We start from the raw sequence: 22,492 nt of genomic DNA, 5'->3' as shown, positions 1-22,492 counted from the left end.
TAAATGGTAGTAAAAATGTAAAAAAACAACACACACAAAAGACTAAATATTACCTTTACATAGGGTAAAATGTTGCTCATGATTATTGTCTCTCTTCCATCAGAGGGCAAATTCTCACAAAATTCTAAAAAAAAAAAAACAAAAACAAAAAAAAATTTAAAGTTATTCCCTACAAAAAATGTCTCAGCATCTTATGAGTAAAACTATGGCAGACACTGATAGAGATATTACAGGTCGCTACAATGGACATAGGTGTCCTATGCTTGGTTTCATACACTTTGTTTAATTACCAAGCGAGTATAATGAAGAAAAAAAAAAAAAAAAGTTGCTGTGGCTAGACATCTACATTTATACTGAAATGCATTGGGCTAGATCACTTAGCCCTATGAAGCAAAGGCCTGACCTAAGGCAAAAAAAAGGTTTGCTTCTGACTGTACAAAATATTAAAAATAGACCTCCTGCAACACCTTTTTTGGGGGACAGAGTGGAAGACAAAATTGCCACCAGAACACAGAATCTCTCCAAACACAGAACACACACACAAAAAATCTTAGATGTTTTAACCCTTCACCACTCTATACAAACCTAAAAAGATACACTTATCTAGATACTCAAATCTGTAAGAAAACACGATACCTGCGCATTACCATATTATTAATAAAAGGCACCTTTGTGAAAGGTCAAAACTGCTACAAGATGACGACAAAATGAACATTGGAAGAAAGCTGAAGCTACACTTTCCAGTAGGTATTCAATACTGCAGCTACACATTAAAATGTTTCAATGTTAATCATTCTATTTTATAAAAATTAAAATGAATGCACTGGCCTTTAGATGTTAATCACCTTACTACATTGAATGCCATATGCACTATATAGCAGCATCAGATTCAATAGTAACCAAAAAAATAAAACATCAAATGAATTACATTCCAAACGAGCCAATCTAGTAATGCCTGGCTTACCTTTTACTTTGTGTGCTCCTGCAGCTCGAACTTCTGCTTCACAGTCTTTCAAGAGATTCTGGAATGCGGGAACAAGGTCATTCTTTGTGATCTCCGGTCCAACAGCTTTCTGGAGCTGAAAAAGTGTATACGTCAGTTACGAAGAACTTACCATCAAGTTAGCAAGCAGGAAAAAATCTCAGACACAAGTATGCGCTATGTTTAAACTCATTTAATTTATTAACAGGTATTGGTTTTATGAACAGGTGCACTTGGTTTTCCTTATAAAAAAGGATAAGTTCACCATTTGCAAAAATTAAAGAAATGCATAATTAAAAATACGGCGGAGCCCGACGAGCAGCTTCCCGGCCCGGCCGTTCTAATTACACGGCTGGCTAGGAGCTTTACATTCAAGCGATCGAGCGTCTCGAGACGCCCGATCGTTTGTATTACCAGCAGCTGTCACTGCCGTTGCCGGTCCTGAGATCTGCTGTGACCGATGCGGCTGGGATCGGCACAGCTCTGTGACAGGAGATCAAAGGGAGGTCAGTACAAGATCTCCCTTTGATCTACTCTCCAGTCCCGGAATGCAGGAAGTGAAGTACATTACATCACTTCCTGCATTCAGTGTCACTTTCGAGCTACAAAAGCTGATGGACAAGCTTGGAAACCCCTGATGTCTTCATAAAGAGGACCTGTGATGGACCTGTGATGTAAATTGGCTATCACATAGGGGGCTTCTTAGCCCCACCCCCCCCTGTAATAGCAATAAAGTTGTGTAAAAAAAAAAAAAAAAGTAATACAAAAATTAAGGAATCATAAAAAATAAATAAAGCATTAAAAAAAAACACATTTTTTTAAAAGTCCTCTGCCCCCCACATGCAGATATGCGAGGGGTGCACCTACGTGCAAAAACAATTGCGCCAAACGTTACATATCACCGCGAACGTCGGAGTGAGAGCAATAATTTTAGGGCCATTAATCATTGATAACACTAAACTGATGAGCGCTAAAAGCGTCGCCTATGGGCAATTTTCAGTGTGGTCGTTTATTGTGATTGTGCATTTCTTTAATTTTTGCAAATGGTGAACTTATCCTTTAAGCTCAGTTATATGGCCTTTGGCTATACAGAGAGCTTGCAAAGATAAGCAATCTTACCCTGGTACCAATGAAGTGCAGTTCATTTGAAGATTAAACTTAGAATAGGACACATTTGTTCAAAGCTGAACTCCAGCCAGACAGCGAAAAACTTGGTTAAGAAGCATTGGGAGTCGTTTTACGTGACAAAGGATTTGTATTTTTTGTTCAATCATTTCAGAGATTGGCATTGCCCTGCCAGACTTGATCCCCCTCTAAAATTGTTCAATGAGAAAACTAGGCGTTACTCCTTTCATACCCTCTTTTTACAATTATTCACCGCAATTATCTTATAGTAATAAAGGAGAGCGCAAACCCCTAACCTATGGTGTATGTCCTAAAAATACAGCTTTACTTGTAACGGACAAGCCAAGAACAGATGGTTACTTAAATGGGTTAAAGCCATGGCCAAACAAAATTGCATAAATTCTATTTTATAAACGATCCAAGTTTCACACATTTTACATACCGGACAATCAACATTAAAACAAAACATTACATTAAACCCTTCTAACCTCCATATTATACCCATTATCCATAACCCAATCTATATCTGCGCAGGGCCAGCCTTCCCAGTTCTCACCCTTTAAAGTGAGTGTCTCATATTATAATTACATTTTATTATTAGCTACCTGTTAATTTTAATTTCATTAGTGTTTCCATTTCTTTACGGTTTAAACCCTTCAACTTGAACAGTGATTTGGTACCTTCCATAAATCAATACTCTGTGGGCCAAATATTCTGTGCGCCACCAATATTTTATCAAAGTGAAAAGGGAGTCACCTTTTGTTGATCAAAATGTGATGTGTCTTTATATAAAAATACCATTAATTGTGCCTAATTATATCCTTAACACATATTTAACTAAATAATTACAGGTAACCTTGAAAATTGATCATAAATATATATAGGCAGCAGAATGATGAAATCTCTGACACACATAAGCACAACTGACTGGCTCCTTATGATGCGGCTCTCTCTGCCAGACTCCTCCATGCTGACAGTAAATTGCAAGTGTCTGCTGTTAAATCAAAGTCAGGTACTTACACTAGTAATGTCTAAAAATATATTTAATGAATACACTTTGACACACACACACGTTGCGGATAGAAGCAACATCCACAGGTTCAGCTGAAAACTTGTTACTACCTCAGAAAATTTGTCTGCCACCATGTAGCGGACACGCCAAGATTTATCTTCAGTTGCCTGTCGAAGTGTAGGCATCACCAGAGCTTCAAGATCTTCTTCAGGAAGAAGCTGAGCAATGCTAACACATGCTTCAACTGCCAAGAGTCTCACAGAGTCCTGCGGGTAAAAGAAATTGGAGAAAGATGAGGAATTATTTTTTAGCTAGCTAAAGAAGCGACCTAAAAAGGCGAACGTTTCAGTGTGCCACAGAAAAATGGGTGTAATACTCGGTATCGCGGCCGATACCGATGCTTGTATCGGTGCATCCCTAGTGTAAATAGTCCAGCCTGACTACTCACCTGTAATTGTACTTGTAAGAAACCAAAACCTGCCTGCACCCTGTCCAATAAAAAAAAGTTCCCTTTAGGACCTCTGAAGTGCTTTCACTGCACAGGAGGGGTGCAGCTGGAATAGCTTAGACAAAAAGTCAGGGCTATGCATCAAAAATAAACAAACTAAATCAGTGAGACACAGAGGGGAATTGATCAAAACTGGAGCAGACGAAATCTAGAGCAGCTGTGCATGGCAACCAATCAGCTTCTCTCTTTCATTTTCAAATCTTAAGTGAACAAATTGAAGAGAGAATCTGATTGATTGCCAGGCACCATTGCGCCAGTTTTGATAAATTTCCCCCACAGAGTTAATTGGCTAACGCAATAGATTGCATTACAGGTTTTCTTTTAGGCAAAACGTACAAATTTAAAAAATAAAAATAGCTTACAAGTTTACTTTACAAGTCCATTTGCACCTTTGTAAGTGACTAGCATTTATTGTGGTACAGTGAGGATGTATACATGAGCACCTGTTCATGACTCACATCACAGGCTTTCTTCATGTTGAATTTTTAGACTTCAGGCCTAATAAAACCTTCATAAAAAACATGTTCTCCATAGGAAAATCAGTTTGACATCAAGCTGCCCCCCCCCTCCCCGTCACCCATTGTAACATGATCACTAAACACCAGATCTGCCTTTACACACAATACATTTAAAAAAAAAAAAAAAAAAAAAAAATCCTATACACAGTTCATATACATCTGCTGCATATCCCAGCTTCATGCCCTCTCTGTGTACATCGCTGGCATATGTTTTTTAAAATACCTCTACAAAAAGGTGGAAATATGCTTTAAGCTCTGCAAGAGATGGTTTCCTGTGTCCTTGCCAAAAAGGGAAAGTCTCTTAAAACAAGAGTACAGTCAAGGGATGCCCAGGCTGCACGCAGCACACAACCCTCCCAGGTTTCTGCAGCACGTCCTTGTGAATGAGGCCTTATACATAGCTTATCAGAATATCACCACGTTCCCAGTATTCAAATAAAATGGAAATGACTCGGTTACTATGGGATAAAACTTTTTTAGAAATAGCTATCAAGTCTCCCAAATACTGTGTTGAAAGGATAAAAGAACAATGTAGGAGGCTGCATTTTCATAGGAATATACAGCTTCTCACCACCTTTGGCTGCAGTCATTTCTTTCAGGGACATGCAAGCTGAATGGTACCACTCACCTGCAACACATTACCTCACCAAGAAAGACAATATCATGGAGCCTTTTGGCAATATAGCTTTTTGTATTGGACATTGGTCATTCTGAGCCACATATACAGACAAATCCGCTGTGGGTCCTGCATTATTTTGGTCAGGTGAGAAATCACCCAAGTATAAAAAATGACCGGCACCCAGCAGTATGTGACCCTAAATATGGGTGTAACATGAAACATGAGCAGAAAAATGGCATATGCTCACGCTTCCGGAACAATTACCTAATGGGTACTAAAATCGGAAAAAAAAAAAGTTTCAGTAGACTAATGTAACAAGGAGTGCATATAAATGGTTTTCAAAACTTCTACCACATTATCCTTGAAATACTCAGACATCCTCTGAAAAGCCACCCATAGGACATGATCCATAGCTCACCTGCTCATCCGAAGCCAGGTTGGTAAATAGTGGAATGATATCATTTTTGACATACTCCAGTTCAAGTACTTTAGCAAATTCACCAAGCTTTGAAGCAGCAGCACGTCGTACCATTGGAGTGTCATCAGAGCACAGGTTGCGGAAGTGCCTATATATAAACAAATATAAAATACACATTAATTAAAAAAAAGTATATTAAAAACAATACTATGAAAATTAGTTATAGTTCCACTGAACTATTTCAGCAAAAAATGGTTTCCTAATGAATACTTAGGTTATCTAAGTAATTTTCAGGCCTAAAATGTGGAATATAACATGGGTACAAAAAAAATGAAAAAAAAGGCCTCAGTCATGAAGGGGTTAAAAAAAATAAGTTTTATAAAACGAATTTAATCCAAGCTGGACTTACTGCCTGATTTCCATCTTGACAGTACTAGAAACTCTTGGATAGCACACACTGAAGAGCCCACAAGCCGATGTACGTGATGTGAACCAGTCTCCACTGGCTAGACGTTTCACTAGTGGCACAAAATGAGCTTCAAGGTCGACAGGAGAATGTTCATGAGAGATCTTCCTCAAGGACTCCACTGCTTTGTCACGAACTACTGTCTCTTCAACAGTTGCCAAGCTTTCCAGCGGAGGCTGTTTATATTAAAAGACATGAATTACTGGAGGCAGAAGACAGTATTGAATGACAGCAACCACACAAGAGAGCACTTATAATACAGACAAGACAAAGTATTTATCCATGAGGCACTCTGGGTTTTTGTTTTTTTTTAGCAAAAAAAAACTTTATTGAAATTTCAACAGTACAATACAACACGCATTATAAAACATCTGCGAATGCGAAAGCAGAAATGGAAACACATCATGAGAAGCATCATGGAGGCAAACTTGTTAGAGTTCCATAAAGGAGTGACATATGTCTATATACGATATGTACCAGTAAGGCAGCAGGATGCAGTAGAGAAATAAAAATATATAACTGCAAAATAATAAAATACAAAAGGCATAAAGAGAACCTCACTTGGCTGATAAAACAATAAAAAAACTGGAGGGAGGTGGAGGTTCTAGCACAAGAGAAGGGATAAAATATTGTCGGAAAGTGTAGATTTGTCAATGTAAAAGAGCTGGAAATGGTGGATTCCAGGGGGGACATAAGAGATATCTGAAAGGGAGCGTCAAAGGTGTATTGTATCAGCAGTATGCAGTACGGACGGGTGGAATGCTAGAGACATGCACCTCTGTCAGGACGGAGGCTTCCGTCGGGCGAGATGTGTTACAGGACGTCCAAGGCCATCAAGGAGCCATCAAGTTTGGCTGTAGGTTACCACTGAGTGTTTGGAAAATGGCCATAACAGGCGCTCATGTTTTACATGACACTTTAAAATGGAACTCCGGTGTCAAATATCTGCCTACCATTAACAGAAGCCAATTCACTATTGTCCAGGACGCGCTGCTCACTTATCTTTACTACATGTTTAAAGCTGAAATATATATGTCTGAACAGTTTTAGCTGCAAAATGCCTGCAATGCGGTTCAGCCACCTTTCCTTGTGCAGAGACTGCAAACCTAAAGAACTGTGCCTACTTGCCTGTGGCTTGCCTCATACTTCACTGGAAGTCTAAGAGCTTTTTTATGACATAAAATAGAATCCAATTTATGTTTGAAAATGCAAGGGGGTCTAGTCTATAATCTGCAACTGGAGATATGACTATGTTAAGAAGAATGCGTTGGCATGCTCCTGCTCCTATCTACAGACACAGTACAGGAATCCAAAGAACACAGAAGAAAGCTTAAATAAAAGCCAATTACATGACATTGATACATTTGAGTTTAAGGAAAATGTACGGAGACGAAAAAGCCTGCAACAGCTAATCTTCTGAAAATGTTGCTTGGTAGACTCTGGATTCAACACGTTCCCAAAACAAACTGACCCAACTAGTGAAGTCTGAATGCCTGGTCTACATACTTGCCCCAGTGCCTCAAAGAAGGGGCACCACTGGAGCAGTGCAACAGCCAGGTAATTGGCATTTGCATAGTAGGTTGGCTATGGAAGCCCCCATATTTGTTTCAGCACTTTCTGAAGCACTTTCTCAGAGTGTACAAAAATTCTGAGCAGCCACTGATTACTATAAGTCTTGCTGCACCATAAGCTTATTATGTGTATACTTGCAAGACCACCAGGTGCTGCCTGTTTTGTTCAATCAGCATCTGCTCCCAACCTACATAAATGAGTTTCAACTGAGCTGGTGACGTTGATAAAAATATTTAAGAGCTGCCAAATTGAACACAAGTTTGGGACAGGAGCCAGGAGAGAAGGGCCCCCCAGATGGCACCTAATGTCTCAATATCCGCAGTGCTTGCAGGCCGCTCGTTTCAGAAGGCGGAAAATGCTCAGAAGAGATCTAAGACTTTGGCAGCTTTACTTGCTGACGCACAAAGTAGATTGGCAGGGAAGTGGGGAGCCAGATGCAAGCTTTGTAGCTGAAGCCAACAAAGGACAAAAAGGGACAAGGCATCAGTCTAAGAACAACTTTCTTGATGGACTATACTAAAATAAGGAAGAAATCCTTATGAATCTTTCACAGTCAGAATACAATACAAATGACTTCATATAACAATGTCACGAGTCAGGTAGCCCAAAGGTAGGTGTTGAAACCACATCAGCAAATCATACACGTCAACAATTTAGAAGCCTTATCAGGGATGCAAGAACTATACCGAAAACAATGCAAAAGCTGCAGAAGGCTTAAAGTGCTTCTACACCTAAAAATGAAGACTTCAATTATTACCATGGTGACTGAGAAGATCCTGTATGCACTGTAATCACTGCAGGTATGGTTATAGATCATGGAATATTAGCCCAGAGTATGGCCATTCCCCTTCCATCCAGCAACAGGACACAGCTGTCTACGCTGAGGCTAAAACTGAACATGCGTTTTGTTTTTAAAGCTTGTATAGCTAGTAGGACTTGGCTATATGTTTCTCTTTTAGAAACTGCTGGCACTTTAACAGAGTGGGACAAATGGTAATGTTATCACAAGTATGTTCTAATCTGGACTGACTGCAAAATTCATTTAAAAATAAAAATACTAACAGATATATTAGTACCAATCAAACCACTAACTGTACAGTTACAATACACACGAACGGTTTTACATGCAAAAATAATTGCGATTCTGCCCATCCGCTCTTGCGATTCAGTCACCCAGGTCACACTGCACAGCGGGCAGATGACCACACCTTCTATGAAATATAGCTTGGTCACCTCCATGTGGCAATGACTGAGCATCAAGACACTGACGTAACACAATAGAACCCAACTACAATTACACTTCAAAAGCTGACCGCTATTTCCAGTAGGTTCTAAATTGGTACTTGCGTCTAACCTCCTTCAATGCAGCATCTGATTGGCCAATTCCATCAATCCGAAGTGGAATTAAAAATAACAATTGTTACAGCAATCATCGGGTGCCGTGATGATTTGTTTAATTGTTACAAGGGCTTCCTCATATCAGTTAAGTGAGATATCCCTGCAATATCTATAGTTCTCTGCTGCTTTGCACAGGCCGGTCACATGGTGAATATGCATACAAAAAAGGGGAAGAACGCTGGGATGACCTGGTGCTTCTTCACTGCCTAATGCAGGTGGGCCCTTGACCAGCCTGTATTCTTTAACTGCAATGGTAACTGACAGAAGTGCAGGCCTAACCATGTTTTTTTTTTTGCTGAAGACAATTAGAAACCCTTTAGCAGCTGAAATACGTCAGATATATTTTTTACTTGCGTACTCAGCAAGTCAGACCGTGGCAGTTTATCTCAAAGGCATATTCACGTCTAATGAAGAAAAGTGAAAACAAGGCAACAGCTGCATGATTTTTTGCACACCGAGCACTATGCACTCATCAGCTGCTTCACAGGACTGCAACATTTTTCCTTTAAGATGATGTACATTGAACTTATAGTGGATTCCCACTTTGGCAGCTAAACTGAGAACACCCAATTGATATATTTGTAACGTGTGAAATGATGCGGCTTACATAATATTGTTCCTTCTGGAAAGCAAAAGATTTTCTTTAAACTGAATTCCCACCTTCTCCCCTCTCCAGCCTGGGCCCTCATCTGTGGTGATATAGATGACTTTGATGCCAATAACTGCTGCCTTCACTGTTGCTGTACCTAATGATACATCACTGAATGTTGGGCAGCCTCGCCTCCCTGCTCAGTGCTTGGCGAAATGTGTATGTACATTCGCTGACCTCACCCCCCTTTGCATCATGGACCATGCCAGTTTATAGTTGTTCTCTTTGTATCTAGGAAAACCCTTTTCTTTCAATTAAAATGTATTTGAAATAGAAAACTGGGGACTGCCTACAGCGCAAACAGCTGCAATGAAGACCAAGATACAAAACTAGCATCAGATGAGGCCAAAATATCTACCTGCTAAAGCTTAAAGTGTACTTCCATTTTTGCAGTTAAATTGGGATGACACCTCACATTTGTAACATGTTCTCATTCACACGACATAAATACGGTATTTTAATGGTGCGGCTTACATGATATTGTTCTTTCAGGAAAGCAAGGTTTCTCTAAACTGAATTTTCCTCTGGAATGCAAGGGGGGGTGGGGAGGTAATTTTAACCCAATTACCCCTGTGTGTACTGTGCTGGCAGATCTCATTAGTCGTAAACTAGATTTCAACAAAGTCTGTCCTACCTTAGGGTAAAAGATCTAGAAGCATTGTATGATAAGTGGAAGCTCAGAGTTTCCCTTATCTTTCTATGAGGACAGAAAGAGTTTCTGGTCACTCTTAAATTATAGAGAGAAGCTCCAAAAGGTTGGCTACAAAGACAAAAGTGGAAACACACTTTAAACACAACTGTATGAACAGGATGAAGCAAAGCTTTTTTTTTTTTTTTACTTACAAGAAGACAGTGGACAAATTCAGGTCCACCAACCAGAGTAGTAAAGCTTCCCAGCTGCTCAGCAAGGGCCAGAAGTACCTCATCTTCATCGTATATAGTGTCTGGAATTGAAAACATACACACTATGTATACAAGAATACCATGGACCCATTTTGCTTCACCGTCATAAACTAAGATTTATACACTGTTATTGGTTTAGGATTTTAATAAGCAAAACATTTCCAGTGCTGACTTCTAGAAAGTACAATTTGCCATCAGCATACATAGAATAGAATAGAATATCAAGCGTCATAAAATGTATTACCCCTCTTCCCATTATTTTTCAGGTCTTCAACAAAAAATAAATAAAGATAAAATAAAAATATGACAAAAACCCCCATAAAACGAAATACTGGTTTAAAGGTTTCCCCGAGTGATCAGTCTTACCCTTTGTTTAGTTCATAAAGCAGCCACAGTAGAAAAGCCTGTCCCCTGTCAGCAGTCTGCAGAGGTGGACTGCGGCTATCAGTGTGTAAGCAGTACTCTTTGGTACGTTCCGATAGACCCCTACCGGGTCAGAACTAGAGCTCCTGAAGAGGGAGCCCTCTGCTGATTGCTCCAAAATGCATTGAGCTGGCTTTGTTTTGCTGGTTTTATATTTCGGATTAAAGTTGAACCATCTACAAGATTCACTTTTTAAGGCCACATCTTGTTTCTGCATTGGTTGAATTACCATCTAATGAGTGCTTTACCCACAATGATTACCATGCACATCCAGATCTTTACCCCCTTCGGTTAAAACTCACATCAGCATGCAGCTCTGAATGTTGATATGAAATAATCTTATATTCATTAAACAGATTTTAATTTTGCTTACAATTTCTTGTTTTCTACTTCCTGGTTCTCTTTGGCATAAGTGATCTAATGGGCCCAATGATGCATCCTGGGAAGGTTACATCAACAGGGCACTGTGTTCGGTGAAGGGTACTGTTAATGCTACAGCATACAAAAAGAAATTTTGGACAACTTTGTTTTTTTAACCTTGTGCTAACAGTATGGAGGGAACCCATTTCTGTTCCTGAATTTAATTTGACGATGTTAGACATCTTAGAGATATATAAAAAGACTTACCAGTAAGAAATGGCAGCAGTTCTGTTCTAGTTCTCTCCACCCCAAGAGCCAAGGCTATAGTAGACAATTTCTTGATGCTGTTGAGACGGAGCTGTGGGGGAAATATAGCAAAATTGAGCAACACATTAATACAAATGCTAACAGACATAAAGAAAGGTACATGTGTCAGCATATCAATCATGTCTTCTGTCCATACCATTACAATCTGATCTCCTTTAGATTTACCAGTCCTAAATTAACCCATTCCATTCCCAGTAAAGGACAGTTACTGCACTACACAGGATATCTACACAAGTTTGTCATGTGTGTGGCCACCTTTACTGTACACTCGCACAAAATAAAAGCAACCATTCCCAGATTCGTCTTTTCACACTATGAGCCCCTACATATTTTCCCCAGACAGCACTATATATTTTTAAAGGAAACCCATCACAACAACTAATAAAATTTAAAACAAAAACACACAACTTAGTACATCTCTGCAATAAGTACATTTTTGTGCCTCTTAAAAAATACTGCTAGTACAGAAAAATACTGTTTTTTCTGCCAGAACCCAAGCGACTTCCTAACTTCCTGTAGTAAGTGGACAAGTCTACCCCTGCCACCCTACAATCACAAGCAGTGTTGGCAGCCCTTCCTAAATTCTCCTTTAGGGGTGTAATCATCATCATCATCCTCAATCATCATCATCATCATCCTCAATCATCATCATCCTCAATCATCATCATCCTCAATCATCATCATCATCCTCAATCATCATCATCATCCTCAATCATCATCATTCATCAATCATCATCATCCTCAATCATCATCCTCAATCATCAATCATCAATCATCATCATCATCATCCTCAATCATCATCAATCATCATCATCATCCTCAATCATCATCATCCTCAATCATCATCATCCTCAATCATCATCATCATCCTCAATCATCATCATCATCCTCAATCATCCTCAATCATCATCATCATCCTCAATCATCATCATCATCCTCAATCATCATCATCATCCTCAATCATCATCATCATCCTCAATCATCATCATCATCCTCAATCATCATCATCATCCTCAATCATCATCATCAATAAAAAGGGGAAGTGGTATGTAGTCCAGCAGGGGCAAACTCAAGTGTAAACAATGTGTGCAATTTCTTTGTAGCAGAGGCAATGTTGTCAACTCACTACAGAAGTTAGGGGAACACTGGTTTTCTGACAGATCGACAGGCTTTTTTCTGTCCTTGCAGTATTTTTAAAGAGACAAAACATGGGGAAAATGACCTGGATGAATGAGAACCTTCACAGACATATGGGGGAAATGTTTATGTATTGCAAAATGGAAAGGTTTTTTTTTTTTAAATGATGGCCAAATGTACACCCATCCAAATGAACAAAGTTCCACTTGAATAAAACCGGAAAACACAGCGTATGGCTATTTTCAAAGTACTTGTTACTCACAGTGGGCTGTAAAACTGAAACCCACCCCATTCTATCTCATACCAAAGCATGATTCTCACACACAGGCTTTTCGTACTTGTATCGACATGTCACCAGTCAAATGTGCTGCTGGTTCAAAAATCCGAAATTCCAGCTATTCTTCTTCTTCTAGGGCACATCTAAACCGCACTGTTAGAATTGTTATTTACCACCACGAACTACGGACCTTTTTAGAGAAAACAGGCTTCAAGAATTCTATTTGCAGCAACCAATGAGACAAGATTAGAAGCACACATGCAAGGATGACAACAGGAAAGCAATGTGTTGGTTGTAGGACCATGTAAAAGAACAGCAATAATATTCACCATGGCAGTAGGTATGCCGTCTGTTCTTTTAAAGAGTTACAGGCTCCAGCAGTCATACTTCAAGGGTGTTGGATGCCTGCGTTATCCGTGACACTACGTTTATCCACCGGCCCTTATGTCACTCCAGGACACAGCAGTCACATAATGGCCAGAGGATGAAACCATAGTTTGCGCAGGGGGTGCAGGCATCAGGCATGCCCAAAGAGTCAGATATGAAAATTCTGCTGGAGGCCGTACCTTTTCAAGAATATCTGGGGTATGGACAGCGGGGGATAGGTTTTTCACTTTTTTTTTCTGTTTTAAGGGCCTATTAACACTTTTGCTCTGCAGTAAGTTAGATACAACAGAGTGAAGCTGGCCATACACAACTCAGATTTGGGCCGATTCAGCTGGAATTCTGCAACCACCAGCCAGCTAAAACAAAAATCGATTGATAAATCACCTGAGCACAGCCAGGAAGGTCAGTGGTGACAGCGAGAAATGTTATAGTGCCAGTGCGATGTCTAAATCCGGCACCAAGAGGAATGGAGAACTCAGTTATTGGTTGATGAGCCAGGATAGACAGGCTGCACGTTAAATAAAACAACGCATGCTGATACCCCAACGCTAACCAACCACCGCGCCCACACTTCTTACCACCCATCATGCCTTCTCTTACCATACAGCACACCTACATCCTCCTTTCTTTCAACACCCATCACACTTTACCCACCATTCCTGCATCTGTGCATGCTACCCCCTCGTCTAACCAGAGTGCCAGCATCTCATACCTCTCAGTTTTGAATGCTCCCACCCCACCATGTGTATGCCCTCCTACTCCTCATCTCTCATCAATCCACCTATAGAGGCACCACGCAATCTCAACCAATTGCTGCATTCCCAGAAACCGGCACCCCCCTTCTCTCACCACCAACCGCACCCCACTTCTATTATCACCCATCATGGCTGCTCCACTCTTCTCTACTACCAAAACAACTGCAACTCCTTAACTACAACTGCACCACCATGCTCTCACCCCTGTGTTCCTGTACCCCCTCCTACAGCTTCACATGTGCATGCATCTACTCACACTCTATGCCTGCCAAACACCCACATCGCCACCACACTTTTATCCTTCCTCTCCACAATATGCCTGTGCACACTTTACCGCAGTCTCACCAACAAACCAGCACCACCACTACTACCCTACCACCTCACTCTCCGGTCCATCTCTCACCCTGCACAAAGCATGCACAACCTCATATCCCTTTTCACTACCATGGCTGCACCACCCTTCACAACTGTGCCTATGACACTTGTGGAACAGGCACACACTTGCTAGTATCATTTAATGTGGCTCATATAGTGTGAGTGCAGTAGATAAGCTACCAGAGACAGGATAGGTGATCAAGAATTTTATTAAAAGGCAAGTACTGCAATAAAAGTAGGAGTACAAACAATTACTATATACTAGTCTGAATCACTGTTTTGTAAATGTATCCTTTTAATACCAGAATTTACCAGGCACCCCACTGGTGTGGATCACTATGTCCTAAGCACCCTGTGCTATACAGACATAATCTCCCCAACTGAATATAAAATTACCAAACAATCCCATTTCCTTTGAAATAACATACTTCCTCAGATCGGTTTTAAGTAGCACATATCTGATGCTAGCAATCTATAACTAAATGATACATTTCCATTTGCCAGCAGAGGCACCCCCGAACTAGTAATATACCAAAGAAACTGGTCTGTATCACAAAGCCAAAGACTTGGAACATCGACTCCAAAGCAGAGCCGAGAACATCTCCTGAAACTAGCGAGTCATGTACTGGAAGCAGAAGAACACACTCATTTGGTAAGTGGGAGTAGCTGGCTCTCTTACAAGTCATCACAGGACCGCTCATTCTGACTGCAACAAGAAGAAACTAAAATATACAATGATGCCCTGCTAGAACAGGACAGCCTTGCCAAACATAGGAAAAGAAGATGGGCTTTGAAAGTATCACTTCAAATATAACTGCGCTTTTGCACAATGCTGAATACCACCAGCTGTAGAAGAGTACAACAAATCCCAGCAATAATACATTATAAAGTGGTACAATGCTAAATACCACCAGCTATAGAGGACTACAAAACCCAGCAATAGTACATTATACAGCGCAATGCAGAATGCCGCCAGCTATTATGTACTATTGCTGGGATTTGTTGTATTCCTCTATAGCTGGCGGTATTCTGCATTGTGCTGTATAATGTGGTTTTGCTGGGTTTTGTAGTCCTCTATAGCCAGTGCCATTCTGCATTCATTGCTGTATAATTTTACACTTTCCATTTCACTATATTGCACACCACACTATCTTTTTTTCTTTTTTACGTCCGCCGGTCCAAGCTTGCTCCTGTGATGGACTATAACCTCAATACAAACTAGTAGTCCTATCACTGGAGCCATTTTTTAAACTTTATTTCATAGTTTATCCGATTAATCGAACTTAATAATCAGCTAACTAATTGATTTTGAAAATAAGCGTTAGCTGCAGCTCTAATAGTTTATCCGATTAACCGAACTTAATAATCGGCTAACTAATCGATTTTGAAAATAATCGTTAGCTGCAGCTCTAATATTTTGCACATACTGCATGGACAAGGTCAAGTATATCACGGTCAGTGAAAATGCAGTTGGATTAGAATTGCGAACGTGGCAAGAACACAAAACAAATGTGATTCCTTCTTCTAACATAAGAAATGGTGCATATTGTTTTCCTATGCTCTAACCAAAGTCCAGATACATGAACATTATCCGTTTCATCTCCAACCAATGGGCATGTGCCTAATAGGGGTTCTGCACTATAGTAGTAAGCAACCAATAAGCCTGAAGACTTAAAGGTGCCCATACACCTTACAAGCATTTCAAGACTTTTAGTAAGCTAATTAAAAGCTCGTACGATCTGCCCATCTTGGACAGGTAGATCGTACTTGCGATCATCGAAAGCCTGCCCCCGGGGGGGCAGGCTCCCGATGACTGCAATGCTGAACGGGCAGTGCGCTTGCGCACACCGGCCGGTTCGGCATTTGTCTCCCGAGCACGCCACAAACCCGCCGACAATAGTACGATTCTCGGCGGGGTTTCAAACATGCTAGTTAGACAAAAAACGTGCGCCCGTACAGTAGAAACGGTCGTACGCCTTCCATACACCAATCGATTATTGTACGATTGCCGGATTACCCGACTACAAAGGGGGCAGCTTCTAACGAAAGCTGGACATACATGGTTATATTTTTCCGTTCAACCTGCAAGCTGAAAAAAAAAAAAAAAAGAAAGTTTATCAGTTTCCTCCATCCACGCTGGGCCATTGAACTCTGACATCGGCTAGTATGCCTCTGTCAGAATACCTGAACAAAGACAGCTGGTAACTGGCTGCCGTCACTGCGCGCCTCAAAATTTGCTGGACAGAAGGGTGCCGAACCACTGAATTAATTTTGTACAGGGTATAGTCAGCTTCAGGCATTTCTCCCCTTATTAGGGGGATTACTTCATCAGAATGTAGTAGTATGTTTATACTGGCCGTTCTGTCCAGAGCTTGTTGTACTCCTGGGGAGCAGCATGTGTAGGGGTGGCTATGGTGGGGCTCCAGAGGACCCCACAGGCAGTAGAGCCACCCTAAAAATGGAATCTACGGGAGTGAAATTCTGAAAGGAAGCAAGAGGCTGCAAAATACAAGGTAGACATCAAACAGTAAGTGCTGAAATATATTGCTGTACATAATGTTTTACATGGAGGGGTAATAACACTCATTTCTTATGGCTCATTAGTTTCTCTTCATCTGAAATGGCTCCATTCTCTGCGTTCCTCAAATGGCTATCGTACTGATCCTCAATTATGGGCAGAAGTCAGCTTTGTTTTAATGAACGTTACTCTTTTTATTTGTATGTTGAACTCTGTTCGCCAACATCAAGTTCTTTTCATACGATAAAGCCATAGCGAGTTGAAAAAAAAAATGTTGAACATAAAACTACACAACACATAAACATAGCAAGGAGCGGACAAAAAGGATACCAGAGCAAAGGACAAACGCATTTACACTGTAAATATCCAACTCAGTGCTGTACAACTACTTCTGAATGCACCATCTTAGGCATGTATAGGTCTACAGGAATCTGAAAGAGCTCATGCACATGTGCATCAAGCTCAGAAGCAAGTCAAATAGAGTATGCTTTTAAGTGCTTCTGAGCTGCTTTGACTTGTGTCCAAGTTGGTGATGATAATATATTCTGCTGCTCAAGCCAAAGACAGGCAGATACAAAAGGAGGCTGGTGGAACCTTATAATCAACAATAAGAGAAACCATGGCAAAGAGATGATTTAAAAGGTACACCTAAACTCGAAGTGAAGATTTGTCGTGTTTAAGGGAACATTTAAAATATTTACCCTTTGCCTTAAATTCCTGCTGAAACACAACAAGGTGCTTTGTGGCATTTATAGTGTGCCTAGGCTCTCCTGTGCCCACAGACTCTCTATATCTGCAGTATGAATCCAAGACATTGCTGTCTCTGACTGCCAGCCTCAGGAGATTTGGAGTGAGATTTGGTGATGTCCGTACTGTGCTGCTCACTGTTCTCCTTGCTGGAGGCTCTGAGGGAGTAAAACCCTGCCTGTACCAAGATCACCACCTCCTTACAGAGCCACATTTTGGATTAAGGCATGGCAAGTCAGCAATGGGGAAAGATTAGCTGGAGACCAAAAGCAATACTATTAACTAATCCATTATCCTCTGCCTGCCTTTTTGGGAACTGTCGTCAAGGAGTTTATTTCTTTTTAAAAGAAATAAAAAAAAACAACTTATTTTTATCACTTATCCATTTTTTTATATCACTTACTTTACCAGTTATATTTATGTCCCAAAAACAAAACTTAAATTCATGATGTGCCAAAGATACACGATTCAAAAGCACAAAGAGCTTTCTAAAATGTACAGAGGAGGCTGATCAAAGTGGACTAGATAAAACACAAATGAAGGTAAATTGATTGGACATTATGATTTAGTATGCGTGTCTTGATGGAATCCGAGGCTTAGTTACTGATTTCACCTATTACTTGTCAAAGCACCAGGCAGGGCATCTTTCCTCTCTGAAAAGTTGTGTGAGGCTACACCCGGACGCTAGTGAAATCAGAGCAAAAGCTTCAATTATCCTGAAAGCTTTGAGTTAGGCTGGGTACACACACCTTACAACCATCGCAAGACTTACGATCTGCCTATCTTGCATAGGCAGATCGTACTTGCGATGATCGCAAGCCGCACCCCCCTGAGGGGCGGGCTTCCAATGACCGCAATGCCGAACGGGCAGTGTGCGCTTGCGCACACGGGCCCGTCCGGCTTTTATCTTACGAACATGCTACACACCCGCCGAACATCGTACGATGCTCTGTGGGTTTTCGAACATGTTCGTAAGTTAAAAGTCGTGCGATAGCGGGATTTCCTGCGATTATCGCAAGGTGTGTGGGCACCCTTAGCCTATTTGTTTTCAGTGACCCAGCCCAGCATTGTTCATTCTCAACAGTATTTCTGGTGCCAAAAACTACTTAAAATACTGTCCATAAGTGAAACATTGTCTTCCAATGTACAGAGCCTTAAAATAATACCTTAACACCTTAGCCCCTTCTCAACACTTAAAGAACCCCAGGCATACCAAAACCCCTGCACTGCAAAGGTTAAGTGCCTGTTTTGTCTAGGGGGCTCACCTGATCCTCAATTCTAAGGACCGCTGACGTCGTGTCTTAGGCAGGTCCACTGGCTTGCGCTAGGCAACAAGACGCCAAGGGACATTCCATAGACAGAGCGAAGGGTGAGAGGTGAGCACTGACTGCCGTAAGACAAATGATCAGGCGAGTCTGTAGCTCGCTATATACTGAGCTTTGGGCCACTGGAGGACGCGAGTTTATGTCCTCCCTTTACCCTTAGGAGAACTATGGGGAAAAACACTTACCACATAGTTCTCCTTTAAGTGAACCTGTCTTACATATGGGTGCTGCCATTACCAACTTCTCAGTTGCCATTTCCCTGGGAACACAAGCAGTCAATGACCACAGAGTAAGCATGCAGGTTTGAAGTGGCATCGTCAGAGGTCACAAAACTGTTCAAGATCACTGAGGTGAGCACTGACTGCCACAGGCCCGAGGATCAGGTGAGTAATACGGCTTTGTTTGGGCCCCCAGACAAAACAAGCAGTTACTCTTGCAGTGCTGGCATAGCCCCACTGCAAGGGTAACGTTTTCATTATCTGGAGTTCTTCTTTAACCCCCATCACTTTATGGTATGCTTCACACCAATGCACTGCAGTAATACAGTACCATGCATCATGGTTTTGGCCCCTGCCCTGAGCCTAAACTCTTACAACATTACCTTGACCTTTCCAACACAACCCCTGACATATTGCCTAAATTTTGCCTAAAATATTGCCTATTTTTTAGGAGGAATTCAAGACACAAAAGGGTAACATTTTAAGGTCCTGCTCCGGTACAATGAACATTTTTTGAATGTTCCTTATAAAACATACCAAATTTCTACTTTGAGTTCAGGTCCACTTTAGACGCCACCCCCTAAGACAAGGATGTCCAAACTGTGGCCCTCCAGCTCTGGTGGAACTACGAATCCCATGAAGCATCTCTCCGGGAGTCATGTCTGTGGCTGAGAGAATCTTGCAAAGACTCATGGGATTCGTAGTTCCACCACAGCTGGAGTTTGGACATCCCTGCTCTAAGAGATATATCACATGGGAGATTCTGTCACCAGAAATTGCCCCATCCACTGCCCAAACTGCTGGGCAATGCAATCGCTACCAAGAGGGCAGAGAAAGGGAGACATATCAAAGCTTTGAGCAGCAGGAAAGTAACTATAGAATATGAAAGTTAACCACTTCAGCACTGGCATGTTACACCCCTTTCAGTGCACAAGATACAATAAATGTATAGGACATAGCCAGAGGGAGGAGGGGATGAAGGGGTTAATGTACAGGTCACAGAGGAGGATGGAGATGAAGGGGTTCATGTATATATGTGCAGGATAAAGGAGGTAAAAGGGTTAATATACAAGTCAGAGGGATGACTCACTTTACTCTCCCCTGCCTCTGATATAAGAGGAAGGGGAGGTCTTGGCAATGTAAACATTGCCATGTGATCGCTGAGATAACCAATCACAGGACACAGACCTGGTCCGATTGGCTCTGTGTGAAAAGTCCTGCTATTTAATGACCGTGGCCGCACGCACAGACGCAATCATGGGGAGACATACAGGTATGCACTCCAGGAAAAATGTGCTAGGGGACTGGCTGTTTTAATACAGTGACCAGTCCACAGGTGGTGAATAGTAACTAGCTGGCAAGCTGTCACCCAATAGCAGAAGCTACTAATGAACCCTCATCAATGCCCTAGTTGTCATGTTGATGCTTTGGCTTTAATTTTTAGATTGTAAGCCCTCACGGGCAGGGTACTCCTTACCATCTTGTCTTGTAACTGTAATGTCTTCCTTATATTGTAAAGCGCTGTTGGCGCTATATAAATCCTGTATAATAATAATACTGCCTACGTAGCTGATCTGAAGCCAGTATACAAAAAAGGAGCTCTGACACTCATTTAAAGCTTGCTTACTCTGGGAGTTACTCTGGTACTTACTTCAGTTTTGGTTAGCATAAGGGAGGGTTATAACGCGTTAGGTTTTTGCTATCTGTGTCAGACTGGAGAGATTTCCCTTCAATTCCCGACCTATAAACAGTGACAGAAATTGCTGGTGGTCACTTGGTCACCAGAACTGGTGTACTCATTGGAAGATGTACCATCTATTTAGGGCTGCAACAACTAATCAACATAATCGATGATTGAAAAAGTTGTTAAACTTTTTCAATCATCGATTAATCGGCTTCTGGTTAGTCGGCCCTGTTCACGGCTCCACACGCCGCATTTCCTCCCCACGGCTCCACACGCCGCATTTCCTCCCCACCTCACGGCCGCCGCTGCCAGACCCGCCAGCACCCACGCTCCACCTCACGCTCACCGCCCTCCCACATCTACGATCGGCACAGGGACGCGGGGAGAACAAGTAAGGGAGGAGCAGGCGTGGGGGGATGACAATCGCTGATAGACAGGCCCTATCTCAGAAGCAAGTTGCTGCTCAGGTAAGCCTGCACTCCCCCCCCCGGTGCTCTATAATGTATTGCTGAGATTTGTATTCCTCTATAGCCGACGGTACATTGTGCTGTATATTATACAGAGGACTACAAATCCCAGCAATAGTACATTATACACTGTATGTATAACGTACTATTGTTGAGATTTGTTGTATCCCTCTATAGCTGGTGGTATTCTGCATTGCGCTGTATAGAGGACTACAAATCCCAGCAATAATACATTATACAGCACAATGCCGAATACCGCCAGCTACAATGTACTATTGCTGGGTTTTGTAGTCTTCTATAGCCGGTGCCATTCTGCATTCATTTCTGTATAATTTTACACTTTTCATTTCACTATGTTGCACACCACACTTTTTTTTTTCTTTTTTATCTCCACCGCTCCAAGCTTGCTCCTGTGATGGACTACAATCTCAATACAAACTAGTAATCCCATCACTGGAGCCATTTTTTAAAATTAATTTTATTTTATATCCGATTAATCGAACTCCATAATCGGCTAACTAATCGATGTTGAAAATAATCGTTAGCTGCAGCTGAGGCTCTACATCTATTCTTGTTCTGATGACAACCCCAAATGAGATTTTTGTTACCTTTCACTCTCAGAAATAACATTCACCAGGACAAACAGAGTGGGTGAATCTCCCTAGTGGGACACAGCAATAGAACCTGTCAGGTGTTCTTATCCCTCTCCACTCCATCCACAAGTAAAAAATGGTTTAGGATGTATTTGCACTTGCCAGGCAACTAGGATTTTTACAAGAGAACCAGCAATGGCAGCCCAAATACATCCCTTATGAGCAGGGCTTGAAAAATTTGGCGGTGTCTCACCAGTCAGTCACAAATTTCACCAGTCAGCATGACCAGACTATAGCCTTGCAATATATGTTAAAAAATTTTGGGACAGATAGAGCTTTCTTTTGTGACCCCACGGGGGTTATTTGTTTTTACTTTATAATGAAAAAAGTACCCTAAATGTAAAAAAAAAAAAAGTTTCCCTATGTTATAAAACATTTATTCTTACCCATATTTTTAGTACAACATAAAAGTCGGGGTCACGTCGTGTAAATAGACACCAAACATGTCAAGCCTTAAAATTGCGTGCGCCCGCAAAAAACGCCCATACGCGACAATTAAAATGCTTTTACTGCTCATCAGTTTAGCGTTATCAGTGATTGATGGCTCTAGAATTATTGCTCTCACTCCGACATTTGCGGCGATATGTAACATGTGCGGCAAAATAGGCGCAATCGTCGTTTTCGCACGTAGGCGCATACCGACGCATATCTACGTGTGTATGTGGGGGG

The 22,492-nt window shown here is 41.3% G+C and overlaps 1 protein-coding gene across 1 annotated transcript in view; it reads right to left on the bottom strand.

Annotated features, from left to right (window-relative positions):
- The window catches only part of PPP2R1B (protein phosphatase 2 scaffold subunit Abeta), a 37,535-nt gene that overhangs the window by 12,368 nt on the left and 2,675 nt on the right, over positions 1–22,492 (bottom strand). The window contains exons 2-8 of the mRNA XM_018564032.1: positions 11,221–11,311; positions 10,111–10,211; positions 5,592–5,824; positions 5,183–5,330; positions 3,230–3,385; positions 965–1,079; positions 54–124 (exon numbers count right to left, since the gene is read on the bottom strand). Of these exons, the coding sequence (XP_018419534.1) occupies positions 54–124; positions 965–1,079; positions 3,230–3,385; positions 5,183–5,330; positions 5,592–5,824; positions 10,111–10,211; positions 11,221–11,311 (915 nt within the window). The remainder of the gene's footprint in view (positions 1–53; positions 125–964; positions 1,080–3,229; positions 3,386–5,182; positions 5,331–5,591; positions 5,825–10,110; positions 10,212–11,220; positions 11,312–22,492) is intronic.

Source organism: Nanorana parkeri, unplaced genomic scaffold (assembly GCF_000935625.1).
Source record: "Nanorana parkeri isolate BGI_ZX_2015 unplaced genomic scaffold, ASM93562v1 scaffold716, whole genome shotgun sequence".
NCBI classification, from domain to species: Eukaryota; Metazoa; Chordata; class Amphibia; order Anura; family Dicroglossidae; genus Nanorana; species Nanorana parkeri.
Note: the sequence above shows the minus strand (reverse complement) of the source record. Positions and strands in the feature narration are given on the sequence as shown.